At 40.8% G+C, this 22462-nt stretch overlaps 1 protein-coding gene across 7 annotated transcripts in view; it reads left to right on the forward strand.

Annotated features, from left to right (window-relative positions):
- The window catches only part of RALGAPA2 (Ral GTPase activating protein catalytic subunit alpha 2), a 285791-nt gene that overhangs the window by 112891 nt on the left and 150438 nt on the right, over positions 1 to 22462 (forward strand). For all 7 annotated transcript variants that reach the window (XM_055090831.1, XM_055090833.1, XM_055090834.1 and 4 more), the window contains 5 exons: positions 4839 to 4929; positions 6282 to 6458; positions 15769 to 15962; positions 16797 to 16895; positions 17127 to 17282. In XM_055090831.1, coding sequence (XP_054946806.1) covers positions 4839 to 4929; positions 6282 to 6458; positions 15769 to 15962; positions 16797 to 16895; positions 17127 to 17282 — 717 coding nt within the window. The remainder of the gene's footprint in view (positions 1 to 4838; positions 4930 to 6281; positions 6459 to 15768; positions 15963 to 16796; positions 16896 to 17126; positions 17283 to 22462) is intronic.

A 22462-nucleotide genomic window follows, 5' to 3' on the forward strand; every position in this document is an offset into this window, starting at 1 on the left:
GCGAAGGCCCAGCGGCCATGGCTCACGGGCCCAGCCGCTCCGCGGCACGTGGGATCTTCCCAGACCGGGGCACGAACCCTCGTCCCCTGCATCGGCAGGCGGACTCCCAACCACTGCGCCACCAGGGAAGCCCTGTGATGCTATCTTTTACAAATTTTTTCCATTTGGATGTGTTTTAGGGCCAAATGACCTTGAGGCCTTTTAAAGTCTTGCCTACTTTCTATGTAAAATTACAGTCAAATTACAAAAATAGGGAAAAAATAAACATGAAAACAGAATTTACCATCTGGTTTGTATGTGCCCTTTCTATTTTTAAGGAGCATCCTTACCTGTCAAACAAACATTCAGATTCCCTATTCCTGATATCACTTTAGGTTGTAGCCTCCACCTGACATGAGTTCCTAGATAAGTGAGATGCTGCAAAGATCTGTTACAGTTTCTTTTTTTTTTTAAATCTAAAATAGCATTTATTATTTTTTTAAACACAAATTTAAAGTATAAAGAAGAAAATTCAACAGTAGCCCTAACTCATTCATGCAGATAATTCCTATTTATTCATTTTTTAAAATTAGTATATATGAATAGAAAACTCAGACATCACTGAAAGGTACAAAATAAACAAAGAAAGTCTCTCCCTATTCTGCCCTGCCTGGAAGCTAATGAGTGTTAAATTTCCTCTGACTTCATTTCTGTAAAGGACATATACCAGCTTGCACATTCCATATGTATATGTATATTATATGTGTATATTTCAATAATCAGATAAACACCCAGAGGCTCACCACCAGCTTAGGAACTAGAATATCTGCAGTGTTGTTGCCATTGCCCGTGGGCTTCATCCTGGTCCCTCAGAGAGCAGCTTTCTGTTGTCTTTGTGTTTATCGTGTCCTTGCTTTGCTCTATAGTTTTGCTCAGAATGTATGTATCTCCAAACAATATGTCCTTTAGTTTTCCTTATTTTTAAACTTTATAAAAGTGGTATTATTGCTTTATTCACTCATTATTATGTATTTCTAAGGCCACATTGCAGCACGTAGCCCTAGTTCATTGCTTTCTTTGCTGTATGATACTCCACTGTGAATAGACCACAGTCTACTTTCCCATTCTCTTGTTGACAGACATTTAGATTGTTTCACTTTTTTTTTAAATGAAAAATGAAGCTATGTACATTCTTCATGAAGAATGTGAGTGGAATTGATGAGTCACAGAGCAGCATCATGTTGTTCTTTACAAAAGAATGTGTCTTTTTCCAAAGTGATTGTACCAGTTATGTACCAGCAGTGTGTAGAGTTACCATTCATCCACATTCTTGGCAACACTTACTATTGTCAGATTTTAAATCTTTTGAGTCAAGTGGGTGAAAATGGGATCTCATTTTATTTTGCATTTCTCAAATTACTAATAAAGTTTAAAATCTTTCCTTATGTTGATTGGCCATATGTCTTTCATCTGTTGAATGCCTACTGGTATCTTTTCCATTTTCCTATTGATTTCTTTGTCTTTTTCTCTTTTATTTGTACTAATTCTTTATATAATCTGAATACTGATCCTATGTTGGTTATGTTTCTGGTGAATATCTTCTTCCAGTGTCTGGCATATATTTTCACTTTCTCTATGTTGTCTTTTGATGAACAGAAGTTCTTAATTTTGATATTCTTGGTTATCATTTTTGTGGTTATGTTTTATGAAAATTTTAAAATATCAACTGCACAGGGATAAAAATATTTACCTTGTATTTATAAGTGTTTCAGTTTTGCTTTATACATTTAAGTATTTCAGCTACCTAGAGTTGATATTTATGGAGTGAGGTGGGGATCCAATTTCATTTTTCTTTCCCCACATGGATAACCACTTCTGGGTCCCATATATTGAATTCATTTTTCCTTTATTAATCTGAATGCTACCTTTCTCTCATATATACTGCTTCCCAGATGTGTAAGGCTTTATTTTGGTGCTTCTTGAATTATTGGTTTCTTTGTCTCTCTGTCTTAATTACCATAGTCCCCCCACTTCCTTCTTCCTTCCTCCCACCCCTTCTAATGGAAGCTATTTTTCTACTATCTTTTGTCTTTCATTGTTGCTGTTGAGAGGTCTTCTGTTCATCCTGTCTATTTGTTGTTCCTTGTTGTTCTTCATCCTTGTCCTCCAGTTTCACTACAGTATATTTAGGTGCATTTTCTTTTGGTCTATATGTTTGTCCTGTTTTGGATATGGTATATGTGCCATGTGTCTTTGAATTCTTGTTCTTCCATTGCTTCTGGAAAATTCTTGGTAACCATTTCTTCAAATATTGCCTCTTTTTTGTTCTCTCTGCTCTTTCCTTCTGGAATTCTGGGTAGAAATATATTTAGACCTTCTCATTCTGTCTTCCATGTCTCTCAAGCCCCCTTTCATATTTTCCATTCTCCTTGGCTATGTGGGTGCATTCTGGGTAGTTCATCAGATCTTTCACTTAGTTCAATAATTCTCTCCTTACTCATAAATAGTCTGCTGTTTAATACTTTCATTGAGTATTTTGGTTCAACAATTATACCTTTTGCTTCTGCAAGTTCAGGTTAATTCTTTTCAAGTATATCTTGCAGTCTCATAATCTCTTGTTGCTTGCTCATTTTTGTGATTTCCATCTTTTTTTCCTTTAAAATAATCACAGATTGCAATTCTAAATTCTTTATCATTATCTGAAATCAGTCGGATATTTGTTGTTTCTGAGACTCTTGTGCATGGTGGTTTATTTATTTCCTTTGCTGTTTGGTGATCTTTGATTATGAGTTCCTACCTGGCTCATCTGAATCTACAGAAAACCTGAATATCTGAAGTGATGAAGTTTCACCAGGGCAACATTTGCATTTGTTTCTTCCAGGTAACAGGGAGTGCTACTTTAGTCCTGGACTCTTGGTCCTTTTGCCACAGGGAGTGGTAACATTAGATTTACCCCTAACGTAGCCCCATTTCACTGCCCTGGTTTCAGTTTGCTTTGGGGGGTAGGGAGAGGGTATGGGGCACTTGGAGGTTTATTTTACTTCCTGTGAGCCCCAAATTTTTATGTAGGTTCTAGTTCTGTAGTTGGAGGATATTTCATCTCTCAGAGAATCAGAAGCAGAAGAGCCCACATTCTGCTTTTCAATTAAGGAAGTATCCTGGGTATATTTCCATTGTCATATTAGACATATATCATCCTTCCTTAAGGCTGAGTAATATTTTTTTCATATACCGTTAATCTTCTAAATATTTGTGACCTACTTCTGTGTTTTAGCTTAATAATTATTCTGTCCTTTAATTATACATCTTAGTCCCCCCTTTTCGTGTGTTTGCTTGTTTAACATTCATTCGTTTAGTTGGCTCATTGAATCCCATGTTTTTTGTATACTCTGAACTGGAGGGCCTTAAATATATATCTTCATTTTTGGCTGTATCCTCCATCTCACCAGTCGTGGATTTTTGTTGCACGCTTATACAGCACATTCTCTTTAGATATTCAGCCCAGAGATGAAAATTAAAATATCAGAAACTTTCTCAAGTTCCTCTATCCATTGTCTGTCCATCTGTCCATCCTCGCTCCTTTCCTTCTTCCCTTCCTTCCTCCCTTCCTTTCTCCCTCCCTCCCTCTCTCCCTTCTTTCCTTCTTTCCTTCGTCACCATCATTCTCATGGTCCCCTAGATTCATACGCTTTTGTGATTAAACTTCCACTCCCATGTACAGCTCTTATATAAGCTCTCGTATAAGCTCTTGACTGTCATTCTGCAGCATTTTTAAATTTATCTTTTCTTCTCCTTTCTACCATCAAAAGCCTTATCTGCTCACTCCTGAATCACTGTAACAGTTCCATAGCAACTTCTTAACTCTGTCCTGCAGATAGCTACTCGACTTACCTTTCTGGTTATGTTTTTAATCACAGTAAGCTATTGTCTGGAACAGACGGTTGCTCATTTTGTCAATACTGGGTTGAAATTCCTAAGCCTGATGTTGGCGGCCCACCGGCAGCTGCCTCTTGTAGAAGGTGGTCGCATTTTCTTCCTACCATTTTCACCTGACTGCCCTGCATGGCCTGCTATAATCGGCTTCTTTTCCTGCACATAGAACTTGCTGATTCCTCAGTGCTTCCTGCCCTGAGTCCCCTCCTGCCTTCTCTCTACTACCTCATGTCTGTTGCTTCTTGAACAGCTACTGTCACTGTGAGCCGATCAAGGTAATGCTTTATTCTGCAAACCTTTTAGAGAGAGTTGACTCGCATATTTTGCTACTCTACATTGTAACCATTTTGTGTAATTTGTGTATGTTTTGTCTTTCCAAGCCAGTTATGTAAATTTTAGAGGATGCGAATTGCCTCACAGTGTTCTAGTCCCCTGTTTTTAAACCACGGTCCAGTGCTGAGCGGTGCTCAGGAAAGCCTGCTGCACACGTAACAAGGGAAGCACTGAATGACCTTTGGGAGTCTGGGCGGAGTTTCTGCCTTCCCTGCCAGCACCCTGGCCATCCACAGGGACTTAGGCTTCCTGGAGGATTGTATCCATTTTCCATGTGTGCCGGAGCAGAGGTACAAGTAGAATTTCAAAATAAACGATTTCCATATAACTTGGCACCCCTCCTCAGTAGACCACTTTAATTGGCTGTCAACTGACAAAGTAGAAGCCTTAAATTTCAGATCTTGTGTATTTTATAATTCAGTTATAGTAATTTGTGAACCCGTATCCTTCCAATGCAAAACGTCATTCAGTTTTTTTGTTGCCCGTTATTATTGTTTGTTTCTTTTTCTTTAGAAATGTGGACTAGAAACTTACCGGTCTTATAAAAATGAAAACTTCCCTGTACCAAATGCAATATTTCTTTCTGTCTGAAGATCTTAGTACGAAGAAGCAGCAGCCCCGCTGAATTGGATTTGAAAGATGATTTGCAGCAGACGCAAGGAAGATACAGGGGGAGACAGAAGAGTAAGTGCCAGCAAATGTGGTCTGTGTTCATCCAGCTTCGGCGAGGCTGCATTTTGTTCCCTTTTGACTTTCTAACTCAAATGATATCTTATCATCTGAAGACACGTGGTTGTGAAATGGGACATCTTTATTCCTGGGATCCCAGGATTGATGGGTGGTTAGCGTGCACATACAGTTGAATAGATCCAGTCAGTTACCTGTACTTTCGAGGCCTGTCTTTCTAGCCCTGGGCCTTTCTCCAGGTGAGAAGCACAACCAAGGTTGACGTCTGGGTGAGCAGACAGACCCAGAAGGAAAAATGGCCTTCCCCAGAAAGTTTCCCCAGGTTAGGAGCAAAAGCTTCAGAAGCACCTTGAAGTCCATGGCATAAGTATTTAAAAAGTAAAATCTGACTGGGATGCTGAGACATACCATCACATACTGTGAAATGCAGTCCCTGATACTCTGCTTCCCTGAGGTCCACTGCCAGGCCCCCTCCTTCTTGGCGGATCCTGGTGGAGGGCGGAGCAGGGCCTCTTAGGCTCCACCTTCTAGAGTCCTGGGACAGTCAAAGTTAGGGACCTAGCAGGTTGGTGACTGGGACAGCTGTCAGTGCTCTGCAGGTGAAGAGCGGACAGCAGATTAGAAGCAGCAGGGCTGGGGGACCGTCAGCGGCAGATTGAAACGCAGTCGGCAGAGCTGCAGGCAGAGAGGGTGGACACCCGGAGTCCTTGTGGAGCAGACAGGGGATTTAGGGGGCAGGCTGGCTGGGTCTGTTCTGCGTCAGACTGAATAGCCCTGTGAGGCTTCACAGCCTTTGAAAGCATCCTTGTATCATGACACATGAGAACTTTCTAGTGTTTAAAGGGGAGAGTCTCTATTGAAGAAAACCTTTTGTGGGGGACACCTCATCCCCCGGTGATCCTGGGTGATTCACCCCAGGTTCAAGTCTAGACATCGGGCATGAGGTAGAAGCCATCCTCGGGCTCTTCAACCTGCCAGAATAGACTCGCTTCTGTGGTGGAATCAATTCCCCTCCTCCTCCTCCACCCACCCCCGTTTTGTAGTTGAATAAGTCAGGGTAGAAAGCGTAAGAACTCGAGGTGATCTTCTCCGTACCTGGGGGAACTCGGTTAAGACCCCTGAATAGGGTGCTGCTTGGGCTGTAGGTGGCACGGGCCATAAGGACTGCTCGTGCCCCACGCCTGGAACCTCTGTTTCATTGACCAGGAGCCCCACGCAGGCACCTTTTGAGCCCCTGTCCTGAGAACGATTCCTGCTGGGACAGCTGCTTAGTTCCCTGTGTGCTGGGATTGTGGACCTGCTGGTTCCCTGCTCTTGGCTGTCTCAGACTGTGTCTCCCATTGTGCCAGGTGACAGTGTCAGCAGTGACCCTGCTCTGGGCTGCAACACCGAGGCAGAGCTGTCCCTGAGCCCGTGGCAGATCTGCGAGGAAGACCCGGAACTGATCACGCCCACGGATGCTGTGACTGACTCAGATGCCCGCCACTGGTTACAACTCAGTCCCACCGATGCTTCCAACCTCACAGGTAACCAACTGCGTCTTCGAAAAGAGGCGCTGGTGCTAACACCGGTTGGGAGATCCCAGGGTTTGCCGGTTGCAAGAACTCTAGGGGTCCCTCAGCACGATGATGATGGGGGCTCCCTCCTCCCACATGGGTGTGCCGGCCCCAACCCCCTGTTCATAATCAGTCGTGAATTCGCAGAGTCCTGTGTGGAGAGGGTGCTGAAACAGTGGCCGAAAAGGGAGGAGGCCTGCCATGCTGACACCCACTGTCCACCATGGGAGGAGGTCTCTGATATTCATGCCAAGGCTTTGCCATCCGTGACCAAATGTGCTTTACTCTGGAAACAGAGAAGAGTGATTTCTCCAACTGACATGTGTCCTAAATCCAGGATAAGTTAAAGAATTTGGGTAGCTTATTGATTACTATTTTCTTTAACTTTACTGTAGAATGTTTGATATATACAAGATAAGTCGTGAGGCATGTGTAAGTTATGGGCTGTAGTGATCAAATGAACACCAGCAAACCTGCACCCCGTGTAAGAAGTAGAACAGCTGCCCCACCAGTGAGGCCCCAGCAGGCCCTTCTCAAGTCCTTCCCCTCCCGTCATCCTGTGACCCTGTCCCCAATTCTTCTTAAAATCATGCCCTTAACTTCTTTATAATTTTACCACAATATCTGTCTCCTCAAACACTACATTATTATTATTATTATTATTATTTTTTTTTTTTTTTGCGGTACGCGGGCCTCTCACTGTTGTGGAGTTTTAATTTTTATTTTTATTTTTTTTGGTGGTATGCGGGTCTCTCTCTGTTGTGGCCTCTCCCGTTGCGGAGCACAGGCTCCGGACGCGCAGGCTCAGCGGCCGTGGCTCACGGGCCCAGCCGCTCCGCGGCATGTGGGATCCTCCCGGACCGGGGCACGAACCCATGTCCCCTGCATCGGCAGGCGGACTCTCAACCACTGCGCCACCAGGGAAGCCCCAAACACTACATCATTTAATTCTGGTTTTAAGCTTTTGAAAAATGTTGTCATATTCTGTATTTTTTGCAACTTTTTTCCCTTGAGTATCTGTATTTCTAAGATTCATGAATAGATTACAGAGCCGAACCTTCTGGGTCTGCATCCAGGCTCTGCCAAGGAATTGCGGGGTGGCCTTGAGCCAGTGAATCTCTCTGTCCTTCAGTTTCTTTTCTGTAGAGTGGGGATAGTAATAGTCCGTATTATGGGTTGTTGCAGGAATCAATGAGTGACCATCTGAGTCAAGCGCACAGAGCAGTGTGTGTGGAAGCACTCTGCAGTTTTAGCTATTCACACGCACGCACACACGTCCTGTGACCCTGGAAAAGTGAACCTCTAAAGGCTCAGTTCCCTTACCTTGTGACAGGTGAGGACGAGGACACCAAGAGAAGTTGGGTTTTTGTTTTGCTTTGTTTTGCTAAGTGTCAGGAGAGACTAGTGTTCTGAGGAGCTCAGCCAGGGTGATGCCGACCACGACCACAGCCACTCCCCTCCTGGCCCACTGCATTCCTGCATCCATAGACGTCCTTGATGAGAACAGCAACAGCAAACCACAAAGCACGTGTTGAGTAAAAAGTGGTATTAAAATGCTAAAAATCATTTTAAAGTTAGAAGTAAAGGCAAAACTTTTAACTTAGTTTTTTGTTTTTTTGTTTTTTTGTCTTTTTTTAACCAAGCAAACTGGTTTTCACTAATGACTGTATAAAATTTAACCAGTCCCTGATGTTTTTGGAAATTCCTAACGGAGTAACATAAAAACTTCATAAAATTTAGTTTTGGATAAAACTTAGTGTTGGATAAAATCTTTTATCTATGAGGTAGATAAGACCAAGGAGAATGATCTTAATGTGTATTTAATGTGTATCTTAATTAAGACTAGAAAAACGAGCAAAGAAAAACAAACCAGTTAACTGTAAATGAGTAACGCATTGCCTTATATTGCTGTATATGCATGCCATCCTTAAGAGATAGTGGACATTTTTGGTCTAAGTATTCACATCTGCCACTGGTAGAAGCCTTGCAAAATCAATGAGAGAATGATTGGCAAAGCCATGTGCTGACTTTTATAAATTATTGGGTAGTATTGATAATTTGTGCTTCTCAAATGTGTGGTTCCTTTGGAAATGATTTAAAATTCTTCATATATATAGTGATACATAGACACGTGTAATGATTTTGAATAATAATAATACCATAAACTTATAAGGGATTTAACAGTTTACAAGGAACTTTGAGGCATCCTCTTTGATTTTTATGGTAAGCAGGCCAAGTCATACAAATTCTGTTCTAGGGATGGAGAAGCTGAGACCCAGAGAAATCATGTTATCTCGCTGGGAAGTAAGTGCCAGAGTTGGAACTGGCTTCCAAAGTGTTCTGACTCCAAATGCAGCGCTGTGCCTACTCCTTTCTTCTACGCTGCTGTTAAAATTACAGCTGCAGACCCCTCTGAACTATTTGAGAATTATTAATACATTTACGGAATAAATGGCTTCTTTGGGTCCAATATACAGGTTGTCCAGCGGAAATCATCATAGTGGTACTGGTACTATCGAAGGCAATACTGAATTTTCAGTAAGTTGAATTTACGTAAACAAGGACTAGTTTTAATTAGTTTTATTGAAAGGAAAGAAAATTGGGTGATTACGTCTTTTGTCCTCTGGAAAGACTAGTTCTGATCCCATCTCAGAGTGTGCACGGGACCGCTCAATTTAATAAACGCGTGTGAGGTAATTTTATATGATGTACTCTCTGTTGTGATTAACTCCTCCAAATACTTAGTTCTTCTTTGAAATTCTAATATCGAGAATCAGTACGCTCAGTTCAATAGTTCATCTTGTCATCTGTGAAAAGGACAAACCGTAATATGATAAGGTTTAAGGATTATCGCAGTTCTGAATTTAACTTTCTGTTCTTAGGAGAACAATTTCTGCATAAATGGACAAAATAAAACTCATGTTACCCTGATCTCCAGGACACACAAATGGAGTGATCCAACAATTTGAGTGTGTCTCTGTTTCTCGTTGAATAATCCTACCAGTTATCAAATGCTTAGAATAATAAACTGCTTCTAAAATCTTAAATTCCTTTATCATTGGCAAGCTAACAGTTCAGTTTTAGATTTGCTTTCTTAGTTAAATCATTTCATGTTTTCTGAGAATAACAGCTAAATTTATGGTGCATTGTTTCACAGTGTGTCTGGGATTTGTATGGCAAGACATGGAGACATGGAGATGATTGTCATGAGGGAAGAAGTTTATAGAAATAGGGGCACGGCATGCCATGCAGGGGGGCACATGGGGAGGCACCAGGGTTAGGGGCAGGAAGAGAGGGGAAAACGTGGGCAACGTCCTTTACTGTCGTTTGCACGGGAAAGGGAAGGCAGCAAGGCAGGCTATGCAGACTCAGGAGCGGCTAGTTGGGATAATTTCAGCAGACCCTAGAGCACAGACACTGGCCCTGGTTGCCTGGTGCCGGACCCCATGGTGATGAGGGCACAGGGACATCCCCTTGATGGCAAGAGCTGGACAGAGGAGGTAGGTGGGAGGCCTGGGTTTGGGATTGTGGGGTTTGCATGTGGAAGACACACTCCCTGGGGAGTTGTTTGCTATCTCTAGGAATTAGCTAACCCTGGGACGGGCAGTCCCTTCCTGGTCAAGGAGGCCCCAGATGCCAGAGCATCAAGAATACCGAAAATAAGAAATTAGAGTTGACTCATGCATAAGTTTTGTTCTGTTGAGCTTATGATTTTCTAGGGGGGAGTATTTTTGACTCTATAGGTAAGAATCAGTATTGCTGTTGACCTCATCTCTTACTTAGCAAATAAGCTTATAGTCTAGAAATACTGAATTTGATGCTATAAGAAATAAAAAGATGAATAAGTCATAGCCATGATTGACTTACGAGCTTACCAAAAATAAGACATTTATCCTGATAAGGACAAATAATGCAGTAAGTGCTATGTGATTTATTTAAAAGGAGTTTTAATCACAGGGATAGACAAATAGACTAAGGGAATGGAGTATAAAATACATACTGGATCCACACAGGCATGGAGTCCTGATACACGAAAGAGACAGCATTCCGGATCTGACAAGGGAAGAATGGACTGCCCCACAAAGGCCTGCGGGACAATATTTAGCCACAGGGCAGAAAATGGGACAGATTCCCTACCTCCCACCTGCCCACAGCCAAGTCCCTATGGATAAAATACTTAAATGTGAAAAGGAAAACTCAAGAACTTTTGGAAGAAAATGTCCTCTAAAAATATGTCTAAGACCTTGGGGTAGGGAAGGCTTTCTTAAATGGGATGGGAAAAAAAAAAAAGCTAACCGTAAGAAACGCGTCAGTCATTAATTCAACTTCAGCATAAGGAAAACTTTCTTTTCATGGTCAGAGAAACTTTAAGAACTCAGGGTTAGCAGAACCCTGAAGGGTAAGGGCCAGCTTTGGTGCTCCTTCCTTTCCAGGTGCCTGTCAAATCGGTGATACGTTTTAAGATAAAGTTCAGTAAGAAGTGGTTTTCAACATTTTGCTTTAGTTGGGGAAGGGTCAGTGGTGTGTCTCCCACCCCCACCCCCCGCCCCGCTGCAAGGTAAGCTTCAGGGGCGGGATTGTCGTTTGGTCGTTGGTCACTGGTCATGTTCACAGCTGATTCTTGGCTCCCAGGACAGTACATAGCAGGAGAGGAATAGTCAGTAAATACTTGAATCAGTGCATGAATAAGCTTTAAGCTGCAGGCTGTTGTTTGATTTAGCTAAAAACAGCAATGAAATTTTAACCTTTTTGATAATAAAAAATATGTACGATTGCGTTTCCAAGTCTCTCTTGTTTAGTATATTTATCACAGCCCTGCCTCTAGATGTTGTTATCGAAATCCTTTGACCATTTCTGCTTTTAATTATAACTTCTGCTTTTAATTATCACTGTTACCTGCCACCAAAACCATTCACAGGAATGGTCTGTCAGCATCGTCTGCCGTTGCAGACATTTTTGGCATTTCCACCAGGCTTTGATCTATTTTGAAAACATAAAACATTCTAAAGAAAAATAACGATGAGAAGTACCGTGGGGTTGCTTGCTCACCTTTGTAATCTTTAACATGAATGTTGCGTGTGCCTGGGAAGCAGATGAGGAAGGAGAAGAGGGTCAGGCCGCAGTGATGGTCAGCAGAGCGCCAACCTGTGTCTTCTCCGCTTTTAATCATCAAAGTCTAGGCCTAATTTTTCTGGTCCCAGAATTAAGGTGTTTCTGTTGAGCCTTTGGGTTTGTCCCTTTGGTTAAGTTTTCAACTCAAAAGGGAAAATCATTTCCAAAGCACCAGCTATGTTTCATCAACCCTCCACCAAACCTACACGAGACTGCTGCTGTGTGAAGTCGCCGTTGGGTCCTAAGTGCCTGTTTTACTGATTACCAAGACTTATCTCATGGCTAAAATCCTTTGCATATTTGCAAAGTTCTGAACTTTAGATTGCTCCTGTATTAAAGTCCTGTATGTGTTGGGAGAAAGATGATACAACTTTTATTTGTTTGCAAGACTTCCTACTTTAACAAAAACAAAAAAATGTTAATGTCTCTATAGCATTTAGTAATAATGGAACAAAAAGATGCTAGGCTAGCATACTAGCTTGCTCATGGAAAAGAAAATGAACTAAGTGTTTGGTGTTTTTAAGGTGAACATGAAATTTTCAGAAATCTCTCAAATCCCGATTCTTAATTAAGTGCTGCTTCACTGAGGAACCATCTACATGCAAAATGTCAGCATCTGTTCTGTTACATATGCCATGAGTGGAATAATTTTGGGTAAAAACATTTCAACTCATTAAAAAATTTTTTTCACAGTAATATTGAGCATGCAATCGTTTCAAATACCTCGAAGACTCCCTGTATTTTGATAATGTGATGGGGGATGCTACCTAGAATTTTATCACTGAGCAATACATTTTTCTGAGAGCAAAGCAGTATGAAACAGATTCTTTTTTTGGAGGGTGGGGGGGATCCTTCCATAACTGAGAATGTGTTTGCTGGCAGGTAGCAGGGAGGTGTAGGTGGTAAGACATCTGAACTCTGTTTACTTGGAGCTGTCACTCAAGGGAAGTCCCAGCCTGACTAGAAGGCTGGAGGCTAATCTCCACCTCAGATGGCTGCATTTTGGGGGTGATGGTTGGGGATGGAGCAAAGCTCTAAGTCACTGAGTTCCCTTACTTTTTTTTACCCCTCACGGAATTAAAGACTCATGGCATTCTTCTTGAGAAAAATAAATGCTGTATTATGCTGCTTGTTCACTTGGGAGCTTAGGTTGGTTTGTAAGGTTCATTTGAAGCTTCAGCAAACCTTCTGGGCCTGACAGATGCTTGATACTGCACGCATTTTACAGAGTAAACGTGAGGAGGACGAGCCTGTCTTCTGAGGTTTTGTAAAAGTCAGTCTGAGAGCCCAGAAGGCCCATAATTAGGCTTTTGCTGTCTATGCAGGAACACTGTGTGGGATTCCGGCTTGGATTATCTGTGTCACCTCAGTTGATTGTATGATACAGATGTGGGAAATACAGATGTGTTTTGCTCTAAGAAGGAACAGTGCTCCTGGATTTGGGAAGATCTTTCCAGGACAACATGTACCATCCTTATCAAATCCTCTGTTTCAGGGTCTTGGCCTCTTTCCATAACGAATATATTGATAATAAGCTGTCAGCAGCTGTCTCGGGCACAGTGCGGGAAGCATACGGAGCCCGCCCTGGATTTGCCCTGGCCCCTCCTCACACCCACTCCTCCTGGTCCTTGCTGGCCCTGCTCATCCCTCTACTTGAGCTCCTCGCATCCGTAGACTCTGCTCCCATTTCTGTGGTTAGGCCTGAAAAACCCCAACAATATATGCACCCAAGATGTTGCTCAGCGGTGGTTAATGGTTGCCACCGTGTCTGGGTGGGACACAGCGCTTTAAACTCCCTCCAAAGATTCAAAAGAGAAGCAAAGCAGAGGTGACTTAAACGGAAAGCCAGAAGTAAGATGTGCGAGATAAAAATCAAATAAATCAGCAACTACAATAAAAATAATTTAAACTTGCAATTCAATTCAGAAGCTCTTGGGTTAGGTTGAAGACATAAAATCCAGCCATATGATGTTTACCAGAGGTACCCCTAATACATAATGTACAGGGAGATCCTAAGTAAATAAATAAACACATTGATACATAGGAAGAAAGGCAGACCAGGGGTGTAGCTCTGTGTATGTCAGTCACATAAACTTTAAAGCAGAAGTCATTTATTAGTGACAGCAATAATTCTGAAGTTACATGAACTTCATAGCCTCCAGATATATATGAAGCAAAATTTGACAGAATTACTAGGAACTACTGATAAAACCATAATCATAGTAGGAAATTTTAATATCAGCTCTCATTAATAGATGAGTTAAGCAGAAAAAATATTAAAATAGAGAAGATTTACACAATACAATTAATCTTGATTGAATGTAGATCTATATGTATAAAATTTTTTGAACTTAATTTAAAAATACCTGAGATTTTTTTTTTTAAAGCACATGGAACATTTACAGAAATTGATCAGTTAGATCATTAAGCAACAAGCCTCAACAAATGTCCATGATTTGAAACTGTATTACATTCCATGCATATGATGAAATAAATTCAGAAGATCAAAAAGAAAAGAGAAGAAAACGACATTAAGAAACTGCAACTGCATTTCAAATAAATTAAGTCTAAAAAGAAATCAAATTGTGAACTGGAAAATATTTCAAATTCACTACAGCGAAATGTAGCTGAGTACTGATATGGAGGAAAATATGTGGCCTTAGGTGTGTACACTAGAAGCGAAAAACACTAATTTATTCAATGTCTTATTCAAAAAATTAGGAAAAGAATGGCAGCAGAGTAATACACAGAAGTTGACAAAAAAGGAACTAATAAAGCTAAGTACGTAACGTATACTAGAAAGCAAAGACCACTCTTTAAAAACATTAATAAAATAGACAAATAGGCAAGATGGATCAAGGAAAAAATATTGGGAGTGAAAAAGGGAACAGAGCTACAAAAACAATATAAAATTTAAAAATAATACAATAGGTTAATTCTAATAGAGTTATTTAAAATTAAGAGGACAATTCCTGGCTTTACTGAAGCTTCAAATAAAAGAGAAACTCTCTTTTTCAACCTGTTTCAGACAGGTTGAAACTCTCCAGAGTTAATAATTTTTCACACAAAAAAATTTCAAGTATTGGAATGCTGCTGACTCTAAAATTACAAAGGAAACTACAGGAAAGTGAGCACTTTTCCAACACAGAATTCTGTACCCAGCCGAACTATGAATTACAAGTCAGGGACCCAAGACTTTCAGACATGAGGGCATGCGCCTTCCTCAGGCAGCGACAGGAAGATGTGGTCCACTAAAAGCAAGAAGCAAGCAGAGAAATAACATGTGCCGTTTGTGATTCTGGTCTTACAAACAAGAAATGTAAACGTGTTCACACAAAAGCCTGTATGCAATTGTAGCTTTATTTATAGTCACCAAAACCAGGAAACTATCCAATGTCCTTCATCAGGTCAATGGATGAACTATGATACCTGTGGATATACAACCCCATGGATGAATCTCTCAAATAAACGCATTATGCTAAGTGAAAGAAACCAGACAGAAAAGCTGCTTACTATAGGATTCCATTTATCGGACATTCTGGAAACCGCAGAATGTAGGGACACTGTAGGGACAAAAAACGGCAGTGGTTGTCTGGAGCAGAGGTTCGGGGAGGGGACTGACTGTGAAGGGGCACTTGTGGCGTGAAGGGGCTATTTCATATCAATTATGGTGGCAGTGTGTGGTGACAGTTACACCATCGTATACCTTTCCTACAAGTCCTTGAATCCAAGAAGGGTAAAATTTATTATAAGCAAATTATACCCCCCCCCCATAAACCTGAGTGAATAGTAACAGCCACCACAAATGTCACTCCAGCCATGAGGCCTCCCCGGCCACCTTTTTTCATGGGCCTGTTCTCTACCTATCCTGCTCAAGTTCTCCTCCCCACCCACCTGCTGCTTTATAAAGCCCTTCACAGGGTCTCCAGGAACTGTTTTGTCATCTCTGGGCTGTTTCCCTTTTAGTTGGAAGGAGCAGAATCATCTAACCTTTCCTCATGGAGCCCACTTTTCTGTCCTTCCAAGTTGTCAGCCATTTCACACTTCATCTTATTTTACTCTGAACACGTAAATTTTCAAGCACAGGTAATTTGCATTACAGAAAAAAAGGCTGTAACAATGAAATCAAAATTGCATTTACAGGGTTAACACACATCTTTCCCCACAGATAGCAGTGAATGCCTTGCTGATGACTGTAGCATAATCGCTGGGGGGACCCTCACGGGTTGGCACCCAGACTCGGCCGCCGTGTTATGGCGAAGAATCTTGGGAATCCTCGGAGACGTGAATAATATCCAGTCACCCAAGATCCATGCCAGAGTGTTTGGCTATCTCTATGAACTCTGGTACAAGCTAGCGAAGGTAAGTTCTGCCATCACCTTTTATTCTAATACATTCTAATACATTGCTTTATCACTTGACATAAAAACTGCGTTGCACGTAACTTCTGAACAGAAGTGTAGATGTTTAGACAAAGTACGTTTGATGATCCAAGAATAAATAATAATACTTATAGTTTGGTTATTTTATAAATGCCTAAGAGTTATTTCGTTTAATGTGCAAGTAGACTGTTACTATAGGATATTAAAGAATGGGATATTATACACTAGTTTTAGTTACTCTCTTTATAAAGTGATACTGGTTTTATTGTACAGAATTTGAAGAATGTAGAAAAATGCTAAGAAGACAATCTCACCATCCACAGAGAAAACCAATATTAATATATAATCTTATTTCTGTGGATAAACATATTTTTATAAAAGTACTGTCTTAGAGTCCATACAATTTTCATTCTGGTTTTGGTTTTTGTTTACAACATACATTTTCCCCATGTTAGTACTTTTTTTTTTTTTTTTTTTTTTTTTTCCCAAAAACACAGTTCGTGTTTATACAGTATAACCTGTGAAACCATTCCTTATCATTTGGAGTTCAGGAAGGCCTCTCCAGGCATCAAGATTGAAGGAAAAACAATGCCCTAGTTTTGTATTAGATCTAAAACCACCACACAGTTCAAAAAGACAGTAGACCTCATGATAAAAGAAACACTTGTAAATGTTGTAGCTTTTCACTCAACTTACAGAAATTTAATTGGGAGCAGCTGTTTGACCATGGAGCACGTTTCTGAAGTATCATTGGGATAAACTGTGTGTTGCCTTCCCTAAAGCCTTCCCTAAAAGTCTCCTCTTTGTGACTTAGATACGGGATAACCTAGCAATAAGCCTGGATAACCAGTCTTCTCCGTCTCCTCCCGCCTTGATCCCACCCCTCAGAATGTTTGCATCATGGCTATTTAAGGCAAGTGAATATGTGTTTATTCCTTTATTGTAATTTCCTCTTCCTTCCTGAAATTGAGTTTAAAAGATGTAATTGCCCAAGACTGCATGTTTTGAAGACAGGCTGGGTCTCACTCCAGCCAGCGCATCCCACATCTCCGTAAACAACTTTATGGAAAACTGAAAAGTAAGTGAAAGGACAAAGTGCATCTGCATCTGGAGTTGATTAAATCTCTAAATGTCTCCTTGGCAGGCGACAACACTGCCCGATGCATATAAGGAAGGCAAACTCCAAGCCTACAAGCTGATCTGCGCCATGATGACCCGACGCCAGGACGTGCTGCCCAACTCGGACTTCCTGGTGCATTTTTACCTCGTCATGCACCTGGGACTAACCAGCGAGGACCAGGTATCTGGCACTTCGCCATCACGGTGGCCTGTTGTTCAGAAAGTGCATGTCACTCTTTGTAGGTGAAATTGGGGTTTATGAAAGTACCTCCAAAATGTTGAAATCCTCATTAGTTCCGCGTCTTCTACACCCCGCAGCACCAGCGGCCTTTCAGAAATGTGAGTCTGACTTGTCTCCCCGGAGCTGCTTCTCCCCACTGACTCTGCATTTCACCAGCCAAATTTGAATTTTACCCGTTGGCCTGTCCAGTTCTGTATGATTTAACATCTGCCTGTTGTCAGCCTCAAAAATACTTATCTCACCCACTTTTTGTTGGGGTTCTACATTAGCTATTGTATGAAGAAAATGATTTTGGTCATTTAAAAATGTTTGAAAGCTACTGTTTTAGGAGTTAGGATGTTTTTGTGAACAGCCTCACCTATAAATTAGGGATCCTGATATCTCTTGATAAGGAGCTAATGTCTCTCAAAGAAATGTGATTGGTAGTTAAGTTGAAACAGAAGGGCCAAAGGAGCCACGAGCAGTCAGCCTGCAGCCCTTGGCCGTCCTCCCTCTGGAAGTCCCCTGTGGTGGACAGAGGACCTGGAGGGGCAGGAATACCAACTTTTGACTTGCTCTCTGAATATCAAGCAGCAAGTGAAGAGGTTGGTTTGTGAAGCCTGAGGTGATTCTGGACACTATTTGGAGGATGGATTTAGAGATGTGACAGTGGTGGGATAGAGCAGGAGGTTGGGCCTGGAGGTTAATTAGGAAGTGATTAAACAAATATAGATTTTTTTTTTTAATGGCAAGAACTAAGATGGTAGCATTGGAGATGGGAAGAAGGAAAGGGAAAGGTTTAAGAGGTTTGAAGGCATTTAATTTTATCACTAAGTCTTCTTGACTGATTAGAGATTTGAGGAGTGTTTCAGAATTTACCCTTTAAATTGTAGATGCTTACCAGTGAACTTGAATCACTCGTGAACTACCAAGAAGCCATCCTTTCTGTCTTTATTTGATGCTTTGAATATATGATGCAGACACACGGACCTTCTGATACATATAAGAGGTCATTCTCTGGATTTGCCAGCGTTACCTTGGGCCCTGTTTAAAACTCTTGTAAAATATTCCCTGATAAACACTTCGAGCTTCAGTCACTGAGCTTTTCTTCTGAAGTAATAGCCATACTGTCCTACTGAGTTGTCTCTGTCATATTCGCTCCAATTCCAGCAGTGTGCAATGGACATCTGTAGAGCAGAGACTGGACTTCGATGCACAGGCTCGTTTATTTCCTAAACAAATGTAGAAATAGAGACACATAAGTAGACCTGTTTGTACTCCTTGCTCAGATATTTTGCAGCCATCCCTGCGGACGGAAGCATGTTTTACAGAATGATGCAACTCAGGGCATGTGGAAGATTAAGGGGTAGAAATAGGGAAGAGAATTAACTCACAGATAATAATGAGATCCTTCAGTGACAGAACCAAGAGACGAAGGTTTAGTTAACAGCGCTGTACTTTAAAGCAGTATTTTGCTAAGATTTGCAGGAAAAACATCTACTTGGAAATGATAATCAACTGTAGAATCTTCTTATTTAATAAAAACAAATTTGAAGTTAGAATTGGGAGATTGGGATTGACATTATACACTAATATGTATAAAATAGATAACTAATAAGAACGTGCTGTATAAAAAATAAATTAAATTAAATTAAAAAAAATATTTTAGGGCTTCCCTGGTGGCGCAGTGGTTGAAAGTCCGCCTGCTGATGCAGGGGACACGGGTTCGTGCCCCGGTCCGGGAAGATCCCACATGCCGCAGAGCAAAAAAAAAAAAAAAAAAAAAAAATTGAAGTCAGCTGTAAACACTTAGTATTTCTAGAATGAGCTTTCCAGAAACTCACATAAGTAGGTGTGTTTAGAATCCTCTTTCTATTTTAAATTGTGTTGTAGTGAAAATGAAACAATAAAATGAGATGAAATCTGTATAACATTTGAGTACCCAAAACATTATTTCAAAAATGGGATTTTGGGACATCCCTGGCAGTCCACTGGTTAAGACTTCGCCTTCCAGTGCAGGGGGTGCAGGTTTGATCCCTGGTCGGGGAGCTAAGATCCCACGTGCCTCACGGCCAAAAAACCAAAACTTAGAAAAAGCAGAAGCAATATTGTAACAAATTAAATAAAGACCTAAACAAATTTTTTTAATGGGATTTTACAGTGTAGAAAAAGGAGTTTTCAAATTTTATACTTAAAATAATTTTCACATTTAATGGATGCCTTATTTTTGGTTAAGTTTGATCTTTTGTAGTTCATTGTAAAATATGTCAGTCTTAAATGATGGCCCATTGCTAGCAGTAATCCCAACATCCAGACTTCTAAGAGAAAACGGGGATATCATAAATCTCTATTTTATAATCAGCCTACTGTTTCGACCATTAGAAGCTTGAGTTGTTATGCGTTTCATAGAATTGACTGTTTTGCTTTAACCTTAACAATTATTGGTATATGTTTTAGAAGCCCTGACTGTCTGCCAAACAGAATTACTCTAAGTAAACCTTATTCCTTTGCCAGAAGAAAATTACACAGAAGGCTTTCTAATGAGAGAAACTTTTCTCATTTAAGTAAGAAATGTCTCCGGTAATTAGTTTAACTTTTGGTCCACATGTCTAAACAGGTCATGGTGGTTGCTCCAGAACTTACATGACTTCTGGAAACACATGTTATATTAATTATAAGAAAAGAAAGCATTTGCTCTAGAGAATAGAGTTAAATTCAATGTTTTAGTTGACGCACTGTGCACCTGCGACTCGGACCATCTCAGGGCTATTTCCGTCTTGTGACAGTTTTCAAAGAGCTACACTTCTACGTAGCCTGGCACTAAAAGCCTTCGTTCCTGCAGAGAGAACCTTGTAAAAATGTTCCTTATTTTTAAATAAGTAACAGCAAATCGTTTTTAGATTTTTAATATTTATAGTTTTGTCTTCCAACAAAATCCAAGGTGAATTTCCTCCTTTGGCCTCTGGGTGGCACCCTTGTCTGCAGGACTCTCGGCTGCCTGGTTCATGGACCACACTGAGCCTTAGAACTGCTGGGAGACCCAGCGCTGTGGGAGCTTGGTGCTGTGGCCTGGCCGCTTTACAGATGCTTTCCTAGATCTGAGAGTAGCAAAATCATGCCAGTAGTGACTAATAAAGTGTTGAATTAGAAGTAAGATCTAAAACGTGAAATATCTTTTTTCCAAACATAAGAGAGCTTATAGTAATTGAAGATTTCCTCTCGTTAAAAAATAAAATTGTAAAACAGGTATGATTGTATTCTGTGTTACAATCATATAAAATCACAATTTCATCTAATATAATAGCAAATTAATTATTTAAACAAATACAGTTATTTCTGTATTTTAGAAAGTAATAATACGTATAGCAAACAACCAGAATTCAAAATGTAGCATATTCCAAACCAACTGTTCTCAATGTTGCTTGGACCAGTTTTAGTTATTTCAATCACTCAACAATGTCATAGATAAAACAGGGGCCTTACCGAGTAGTATTTCCCACAGTACGTGTACAGTGGAAGTTTACAGTTTATTAGTATGATTGAGAAAATGCTTTGAAATAGCTTTATTTTTCCTTGACTACGAACTTTTAAAAATTTGATTCTGTTACTGATTTAGAAAATATTTAGGATCATAAAGACTTTTGGAAATAACTATAAATTATGAATAAGATTCAGGATGCAGGACTGCCCAGCCTGCCTGTGAAGGGGTCTTCCAGCTGGCTTCATTCCGTCCTGCTGCTTTGTGTCTCGGGGGGACTGGGCAGGGGGGTGCGCAGAGGGTCTTAATTTCCCCAGCACCCCAGTGCCAGACTCTGTGCTGGGAACTCATGATGTTGTCCCATCAATTCTTCTCTGCAGTTCAGTTAGATAAATATCACAACCCGCTGTATAAATAGCTAAGGCTCAAAAGATATTGAGCACGTCTGCCCAGTGCCACACATAAAAAGGGCTGTGAGAATTCACAGACAGCCCGGCTTATTCCACACGGTCTGCCTTGCCCATTGACTCACACCGAACAGATAAGCTCACCCGACTCACATTGTGCAAACAAACAGGCCCTGGTCGTATTCCTTCTCCTTCTTGTCTCCCTTGGGCTTTGGCCTCGGTCCTGCCCCACCTCCGAATCCTCCTTACCAGGCTCTCCTCCCACCCCAGCCTGCAAACACCTTCCCCAGTGGCCCGCCCGGCTCCCCACCGCCTTCTGCTTCTCTTCCAAAGCTGTTCCCGGTTCTGCTTAGTTTGTCCTAATACTTAAGCAGCTTTTTCACCTCAGTCTCCCCCAAAATATTTGCACATGAAAGGATTTGGATTTATTAAATACAGGTCCTATTAATTTCATCGTTATTTAAAACATATGGAAAGATCAATATGTGTGAAATGGAAAAGGACAGCTGAGGGAAGGAATTTTATTTTTATGTTTCTGAGAACATATATCAAAGACTGGAAAGTTTTCTTTGCTTAAAATAAGTAAACTATTTTTTAGCAATGACTTACAGATTTAATGTCTTAATGCGATTTGTCTGTTAAATACATCAAAGTTAAATTCACTTTTAAGTGCAAAGTTTACATCAATGCAAAATTATTGTTGCAAATTTGCATATAGAAATTTGGGGAAATGTGGGTCTATGTCGTTTTCATCTATGATGTTGTATTATCGTGTCTTGCAACAAACCAAAAAGCACGAGGCCTCTCTCAGGTGGGGAAATAGGTTTTGTTCCGCCCCCGAGGTGACCATCCAGCTACAGACTTGAGCCCTCACCGTGTGAAGTCATGATACTGTCAGGTGACAGTTAAGAGCGTGGGCTTCCAGAGATAAACCCATGCACCTGTGGTCAACTAATCTATGACAAAGGAGGCAAGGATATAGAATGGAGAAAAGACAGTCTCTTCAATAAGTGGTGCTGGGAAAACTGGACAGCTACATGTAAAAGAATGAAATTAGAACACTCCCTAACACCATACACAAAAATAAACTCAAAATGGATTCGAGACCTAAATGTAAGACCGGACACTATAAAACTCTTAGACGAAAACATAGGAAGAACAACTCTTTGACATAAATCACAGCAAGATCTTTTTTGATCCACCTCCTAGAGTAATGGAAGTAACAACAAAAATAAACAAATGGGACCTAATGAAAC

This window comes from Physeter macrocephalus, chromosome 14 (genome assembly GCF_002837175.3).
Source record: "Physeter macrocephalus isolate SW-GA chromosome 14, ASM283717v5, whole genome shotgun sequence".
Lineage (NCBI taxonomy): Eukaryota > Metazoa > Chordata > Mammalia > Artiodactyla > Physeteridae > Physeter > Physeter macrocephalus.